The 8,085-nt window shown below is 43.2% G+C and overlaps 1 protein-coding gene across 10 annotated transcripts in view; it reads right to left on the minus strand.

The window, feature by feature from the left end:
* ATF1 (activating transcription factor 1) overlaps nucleotides 1-8,085 on the minus strand; it is a 29,597-nt gene extending 21,512 nt beyond the window's left edge. For 2 of the 10 annotated variants that reach the window (XM_042451211.1, XM_042451206.1), the window contains exon 1: nucleotides 7,866-8,077. In XM_042451211.1, coding sequence (XP_042307145.1) covers nucleotides 7,866-8,012 — 147 coding nt within the window. In that variant the 5' untranslated portion in view covers nucleotides 8,013-8,077. Of the gene's footprint in view, nucleotides 1-2,224; nucleotides 2,232-6,800; nucleotides 6,955-7,865 lie in introns of those variants that run through there. The other 8 variants (XM_042451218.1, XM_042451210.1, XM_042451205.1 and 5 more) reach the window with 7 other exon arrangements.

Below are 8,085 nucleotides of genomic sequence, written 5' to 3' on the forward strand. Positions count from 1 at the left end.
ATGTGTCACCTGGCATTACAACCATTGGTGTGAGTCACTCCCTCTCGGCATCAATCATATGTTTGGATGCCTTGTTGTGACAGAGCAGTGGTCCCCAATGGCTCCTTCTACCTCCCCCCCCCCCCCGGTACCCGGATTGGGTGAGCCAGGCATGGCAGGAGTGGAGAAAGACCCCCGTGGGTCCCCTCCGGACCTCTGCCATGCTGGATCATGCTTAGTCTTTCTCCCCCCTGCCATGCCTGGATCACCCGATGCAAGCATGGCAGGAGCTCTTTCCTGACCCCTCTGTTCTAGGCATGCGAGAGGGCAGGACAGACCTTGCAAATAATCAAATTCACAAATTCCAGGTTCGCCAGTCAGGAAGGACAACTGTACTTCTTCCTTGAGATAATCATCTCAATAAGGTTATGTAAAACTTTGATTTTAGATTTGACTGGCATTCTAGTTGACTTATATCCATTCTTCATGCTACTAATTAACTTTCTGAAACAGTGCAGTTATAGGTTCCAGGAGGAAGGGTTACCTTGTTAGTCTTGAAGCAGGTGTGGCAGGGGTCCAGAGGGGACCCGCGTAGGCCCTCTAGTGGGGGAGGGGTTATTTGCAATTTCCCCATATTTGCGGGAGTCCGTCGCCTCTAACCCCCACAATTATGGAGGGACGACTGTGTGTGTATATGTGCACACAGCTCTTCAGGTGGGTTATCATCTGACAATGCCTTCACCCCACCCACCCCACTAAAAATCTAAGTTATATAAGAAAAGGGAATGCTACTGAGTTACTATTCTTTAAAATATTTATAAGCAGATTTAAAAAAAATAAAACTGGAATATGCATGAATACAACAATCACAAAGGGTATAATGACTGTAGATTAAGCACCACTGAAAACAGTGAGATGTATTTTTAGGTAAACATGCACAGGACCACATTTGTAAGATGCTTTGATTTATTTGTTTCCCCCCCAGTATATATAGGTACATTTCAGTATATAGACTTTTGGCTACATAAAAATGTGCCAGATGCTTATAGGGCACACATGCATTTTGTTTTATTTACATACTTTTTGTTTTATTTATTTAAATATCAGCAAACTAAACATATTGAATTAGATCTTAACCAATGTAGGATACTGGAAAAATTTCTGATTCAAAATTTTCCAGAAATCCCACATCACAACAACTAACACAGCTGAACAATGTAACTTAACACAGACATTCCAAGTATGAAATCAGTTTGGTCTAATCAAATTTCCTCTTTCATACATTACGTACAAATAAAATGCTTACTTTCCTTGAAGTGATAAAAATGGCAACATCAATATAATTTATTCTTACACTTAAATGAACCCATTATCAGTGGCTGAACAAGACTGGTCAAACAGTGGATAGCTGCTTATTGATCTTACTATTTATTGACTAACAAATATGTCCTCCTCTCAATTAACTTGTTTTGAGGTAAAATGCAGCAGGAGCACAATTGCCTCTTCACAGAGCCTGATACTGGTGTTTTAAGGTATTCTGTTTCAACAACGTATTCCAAATTATTGACATTTCAGAGCAGAGAATTCAAATTTAGAGAGGTATGTTATTGTACCAGCTGGCTTTTGCTTGTGCTTCACTCTGTTAATAAAACTCTGCATGTGTGCAGCACTTTCAAGTATTCAAAATGCTTCACATGTTGCACTATTGTAATCTTCCTCTCCATCTTGTAAGAAAGGTTAGTATTGAGTGGAAGTCGGAGAAAAATAGCTTGAATGGGGCCCCATAGTGAGTTCCTAGCAGTGGAGTAGTTTGAATGGTAGACTTCTTGACATGTAGCACAGGCACTACTACCCTAATCTAGAACGGTGACATCGTTATTATTCACCTTTATTGAAAAGTGAATTAGTGTTGTTATTCACCTTTATTGGTATTTTGCAAGACTTAAACTAAGAAAGGAGAAAAAAACCACTCCAATTAACTAGTTCTGATGCTGTGAGAATTCTGTAGTCAGCTGGAAAACATACACATACTTCAGCTTTTGGGCACTGCTATGAAACAAACAATTAGCTCAAGCCAAAATTTTCAGGGCATAGGCAAAGATGGGGAAAAATAATCATCCAGAGCCAGTCCATAGCTTCTAAGCCTTCAGAAGTGTAGTTTGCTGTTTCTATACCATTTTGAACAGATGCAACATTTTCCAGACTACTGAAATATTATCTCTAGAATCTACCTAGTGGGATTGTGAAACGCTCTAGTGCCTGCTAGTGCCTCAAAATCTGAAATATTTTTACAGCCATGGTCAAAACTCAAGAGCACCTGGCAACGTTAAACACAATTCTAACAACATCAGAAATCAACCAGATAAGGCTTTTAGTGCAAACAACCCCTTTAAGTGCATCCCAGGAAACAGGTCACTGCTTTTCAAAATCAAAATAGACTGAAGTACCACCTCTTTCTCACCAAAAAGTGTTGTAATTAGTCTGCTCTATGTTCTATGTCCTTTCCTCCTCTAGAGAGGATGAGTCACTTGTATACTCAAGGGTACAGCAGTACAGAAACAGATGATAAACTTCCATTTTTATCAAGCCACAGAGAGCCAGCAGCAGCATGAGTCAATTTCACATGATCTACCTGCAGCCACTTAACTGATGGTCTGCAAATCCCACTAAGTGTACTGTAAAGAGCTTTACTACAGACATATTTCCTATCAGAAATACAGACTCAGAGGAATAGCATACTGTATCTCATCACTCTGTGGGAAGATACCACAGAGAACTAGCTTGTCATATAGCCCAACCTTGTAAAAAAGCACTCGATAAACAGTAGCACACACAGCCTAATGTCCCAGTCTGAACTCTTTATTCTTCAAATTCCATTCACTTTCTGCCTACTTTCTCTTGTTCCCACTGAACTTCTTTGCTCCTGCTGCTCTTCATCTCTGGAGCACTCTTTTAAAACCTATTCAATATGTTCTCTTTTCAGGATGCATCCACACTGCAGAAATAATGCAGTTTTAACTCAATTTTAACTCAATGCTATAGAATTCTGAGAACAGTATGTCTGCCTCATCTGCTGCCCACAGTTTTGGCCACAAAAATGGAAATCATACAAAAAGAGAGGGCTGGTGAAAAAGTCATCCCTGGGATACATGTTGAAAGAAGTCTTCAAGTGATCTCTAGAAGGTTTAAAATGTTTTTGTTTACTTATGCAAAGCTTACCTGAATGAGTTTTGTTTCACATTTATATATTATTAATTCTGAATAAAAAGGTCATTGAAACATGTTATTTAGTTACATGAGGTACTCCTGTCTTCCTCTGGTATTCCCTTGTAAACCTTATGGCCTACATCTTAACACTGATGGTGTAAAAAGAAAAAACCCATTGGTTTAGTTATACTGGACTGCACCACTGTGTAAAAAATTATAGAGCACAAAAATGGGAAAACCACTCTCATAAGGTGAGACTGGACACCATTCTTGCTTGAGTTCAAATGGAAAACCATTAGCAAAATGGAAGCTGTGTGAGCATGACTCAGTTTTATCCATACATTTGTTTCTCCTCTCTTTATTGTTTTTTTAAAAGTCCATATTTTAAACTTTGATTAATTAATCTCTGATCCATTTTTGATGTGAGCTTACATACTCCCTCAGTTTCCCCACTCCTTTCAGGCCAATTATTCTTTTTCTTTTTTTAAGATTATAAACCAATTCAGTCAAAGATCTATTCATTTTCTTGTAAACTTCATGTAAAATTATCTAGTAAGCATGTAGTTGTAGAAATAACTATTTATTTATAGTGTACAATCAATATACAAAACAATCACTTTTTACAGAGTGGGATAAGTAAGAGATTGTGCCAATTTACAGTGATAATTACAACAGTGAGAGACAACAAGCTGTAAGGAGGAATGAGAAAAGCAAGAGTTTTTCACATGTTTACACTTCCTTTCAATAGGAAATGAATGCTAAGGAGTTGAGCCAATGGGTTAAAACTGGGTCTACACTTGCCATAAAACTCAGGGTTGGCCCCGGAGTATTCTGGGTCCAAGTTCCTCTTGAATTTGCCCCTTATCTGCCCTATTCCTGCTGTGGGCTTTTGGCTCTTGTTGTCAACAATGGGCAGCTGCCTTCCAATGCAGTCTTGTTTGTCACTCAGTGCCGCTGCTGAGGTCAGAACGAGGCGCCCAGTCATGCTAACAACGCTGGGCACCTCATTAAGACCTCAGAGTGACCCATTCCTGCAGTCATGGCATCGGGCAGCTTGTAGGGATTGCAAGTGAAAAGGCAGCTGCCACCAGCACCGCAAAGAGTCGAAATCCCGCAGCAAAAGGTGAGTTATTTAAATAATAACTTTTTAGGGGGTGGAAATATGGGTTGGGAGAGAAGACAGTTTGAACATGACTCAAGGTTGTGGCACTGCATAATGTAAGGAGGATGCAGTGAGCCTTTGGGGGTGGGATTCAGAATAAAACAGCCATGTAGACAAGGCTTATAAGAGAGACACACAAAAATGTCAGTAAGCTTAAATAGGCTGAAATAACAAATATACAGATTCATAAGGAAGCATCAAACATAATTTTCTTTTTTTGTGTGTGTCTTTATACAACTCATTTTAAGGGGCCTCATTATCTGCGGACCTGCCATCCATGGATTTAATCACCTGCATATGGCAAGCCTGCATTGTACCCTGTGGCTGTGCCGCCATTAGGAACAGCTCCTGTTGTCCCTAGTGGCAGCACATTTATGTGGCCATGCTGCCATTAGGGACAACAGGACTTCAGGTAAGCCCCCGTCCCGCTATCCCTAATGGTGGCACAGCTGTGTGCACATGCAGCCATTGGGGACAATGGGACTTGAAGTCCCACGGAGTTTGGTATCCGCAGGTGGGTCCAGAACAGATCCCCCACAAATACCAAGCTATTTGCATCTTACATTTCTGTTTGCCAAAGGCATACAAGGCTCTCTCTCTCTCTCTCTCTCTCTCTCTCTATATATATATATATATATATAATTTTAATAAACATAACAATTTAAATTTGTTTTTTACAACAGGCATTATCTTGGAAGATGTATTAAAGAAGTCATTCTCAACCAGTGAACACCAGTGGTGCACCGAAGCCTAAGTGGGAGATAAGATTTATTTATAATAACATAATAGTAGGCATCCTGTTAGTGGCATATACGCAGGGCAAGTCCACTTTATGCCTGTTTATGTCTTTTTGTAGTCACTGAAGAGGTTGGCATTCTCTTCCACGCAGCACAATGACCAACCGTTCCACTCCTATGGCAATCACATGGAGCAGGAAGAGGGTCTGGTGAAGAGTCTGGCTATGTTTCCATAGCGAGACACAGAATGATTAAATCTTCTCTTGAGACCTGCAGAGGATACCAGTGGATTTCAATAGATGACTGGGACACACATAGATGCTTCTTTGATCTGCCCTCCCTGCTCTCCACCAGCTTTTTGTTTGTATCATAATGGGAGCAAAGTTTCTGACAGAGTGCTTGGTGAGAGCTGAACTGTGAAGGGTTAAGAAACCAGAGCAAAAACCCTTTTCCTTTTGGTACAGTGCCACTCTAGTGTCCCTTTAAAAATTAAGTCCCGACATCCCAACTTGGAAAACAGAAAAACGTGTCCTCTAAAAGTTGGGTAGAATGACTCATTTTTTCAATATCCTTTAACTTCCCTAACTTGAATACCAGATTACTTAGGTTTATGGGATCTATCTGGCTTTTCACTAGAATCCCAAGGTCTGCCAAACAGAATCATGCACAAAACAGTGCCTCAAGAAGCCAGACACTGAACTGCAGAAGAAGGTACTTGAGAGCATGAGCTCCACCCAAGAATTTGCTCTCACTATTAGACCTGGAGTTCCAAATAAATCTTTTCCCATACATACTTAAACCTCACCTGCACCTCCATTTCTCTGATTTCAGCAGATTATTTTAGGTAGAGTAAGAAGACTTTCTTGTCAGCATTGTTCAACTCCTGAAAACCAGAAGCCTTTGCCTGATCACTGCAAATCACTCAAAACTTTACCAGTTGCTCAACTCTACCATCCACTTCCTACTGATCCTAAGGGCATCTATAATCAATGTTTAGATGACTTTATGCAGAAACAGTCTTATCCACATTTCATATGGTATACACTAACTGTTTTTCCTACTAGGTACTGTATATCTTCAAAGAAAACTACAGCTAATATTGTGTCTCTGTCAATGATACTTGTCAGACATCACTTCTGCCAGCAAGAGAGTCCTTTACTCTTTTGTGAAGGAGAATTCATTCGTGTTCTGTTTTATGGCTTTGTATTCCATCACTCAATATACACATTTTTTCCAGAGGTCCTCACAAAAACTGCATTAAAACACACACACACAAAGAAGCACAATGAGCAATTTAACTGATTGTTTACTACTGTATTGTAAAGGGGGGTGGAATTATTTGAAAAACATAATTCCATCTCAAGTCAAAAATCAAAAGAGGAGGAAAATATAGAAGGTCTTCCCAGGGGATGTATTTTTTTAAAAGGGGATATTGGCGTTAGCACAAGACAAGTGTGCTAAGAGTGCTATGTTCTCCTTGGGGGCAGGGAGCATCTTATTTACTGACTGACTGACTGACTGACTTAGTGTATATGCTGCCCTTCTCCCAAAGTGACTTCCATAGACAGCAAATTAGTATTGTTAAATAAAATGGATAAGATGCAAAAGTAGATGTCTGTATGGAAAGGATACTAAAATATGTTTTGTAGAATTTCAAAAGTATTAATTAAAAATGTTTACAATCAAAATATAAAAACAATTTAAATCCTCATCACCTGAAAAACGCTTTATAATACCCAGGCATGCAGGCCTAAAAAGCCGTGTGTGCAGAGGCCCTTTGGGTCCAGGGCCAGGTCTTCCTCCTCCGCAGAGGCTGGAGGTGTGTGTGGGGTGTCTTTGCCTGGGAGTCCCTTGGGCTGCCTTCCGTCTCTAGGGTTTCAAACACACAGAAAACATAGCTAGCTCTGGTGCTGCCTCTGGAGAAAAACAGCGCCAAAAGGTAACGCACAGAGAAGCAGTATCTTCGCTAAGCAAGCTCCCTGGTGCCTTCTCTCAAGTGTGGATCTCCTCCCTTGGGAAGAAGGGGCTGCTGCCCCATGGCCAAAGAGAGGAGGAGCAGAGTCCCACCAGAGAAAGGGGGTCAAGGCAATGACTGGGGGAGAGGTCTGGGAGCTAAGCAGGGTCCAGAGGGATGAGTCCATGGAGGGGAGACGATCAGTTGATGCCTGCTGCTGTGGGCCATATTGCAGAGGAAGGATTGGGAAGCCACCCTGTAATAAAGCCCTATTGGCCTAAGTGCCCTGAAAGGCGTCAGACCCCACCCGGCATCGGGAGCTGAGAGGGCCAGGGCCAGGGCCAGGGCCGGCCAGTCAGTCCTTGGCTGGGGCCTGGCAAAGGACGCCAACTGCGGCCAGCTATAGCCTCTGGAGCAGTGGCTCCCAAACTGTGGCCCCCTTGATCAAGGGACTTGGGACTCACTCCGTCTCCCAGAATCCCAGGCTCTTGGGCGCCGGAGTCCAAAGTCTCTTAAAGGGCAGGCAGTTGGGGGGATATTATCCCTTGTGGAATACAAGTACCCCATCGGCCCCAACACCGGGAGCCCAGCCCTGGCAGCCCTCGGGAGGCTCCGTCTCTGAGGGAGGGAAGGAGGGAGGGCTCCTGGCCTAAGAAGAAGAAGCCCGCGAAAGGGGGAACTCAAGAGGGGCCCTGCGTCGACGGCAAAGAAGAAGCGCAACCACGACGACGGCGGCGGCGCAGAGACACGGGGGCCAAGGCCTGAGGGGTTGCCCGAGCCCCCTCCCTCCCTCCTCCTCCGACGCCCCGCGCCCGCTCGTTCTTACCGGCGTCGCCTCGGCCTCGTGGTCTCGCTGCGCCCACAGGAGCTGGAGGAGGAGGAGGAGGAGGAGGAAGTGGCCCTCAGCAAGCGGGAGCAGCCTCTGGCAGCATCGCAGGCCTAGGCCCCGCCAGGGAGGCTCGCTCTCTCCCATACAGACACAGACACTCTCTCTTCCTCAGGGAGGGAGGGAAGGAAGGAAGGAAGGGGAGGCCATAGAGGAGGCC

This window comes from Sceloporus undulatus, chromosome 2, assembly GCF_019175285.1.
Source record: "Sceloporus undulatus isolate JIND9_A2432 ecotype Alabama chromosome 2, SceUnd_v1.1, whole genome shotgun sequence".
In the NCBI taxonomy this organism is placed as follows: Eukaryota; Metazoa; Chordata; class Lepidosauria; order Squamata; family Phrynosomatidae; genus Sceloporus; species Sceloporus undulatus.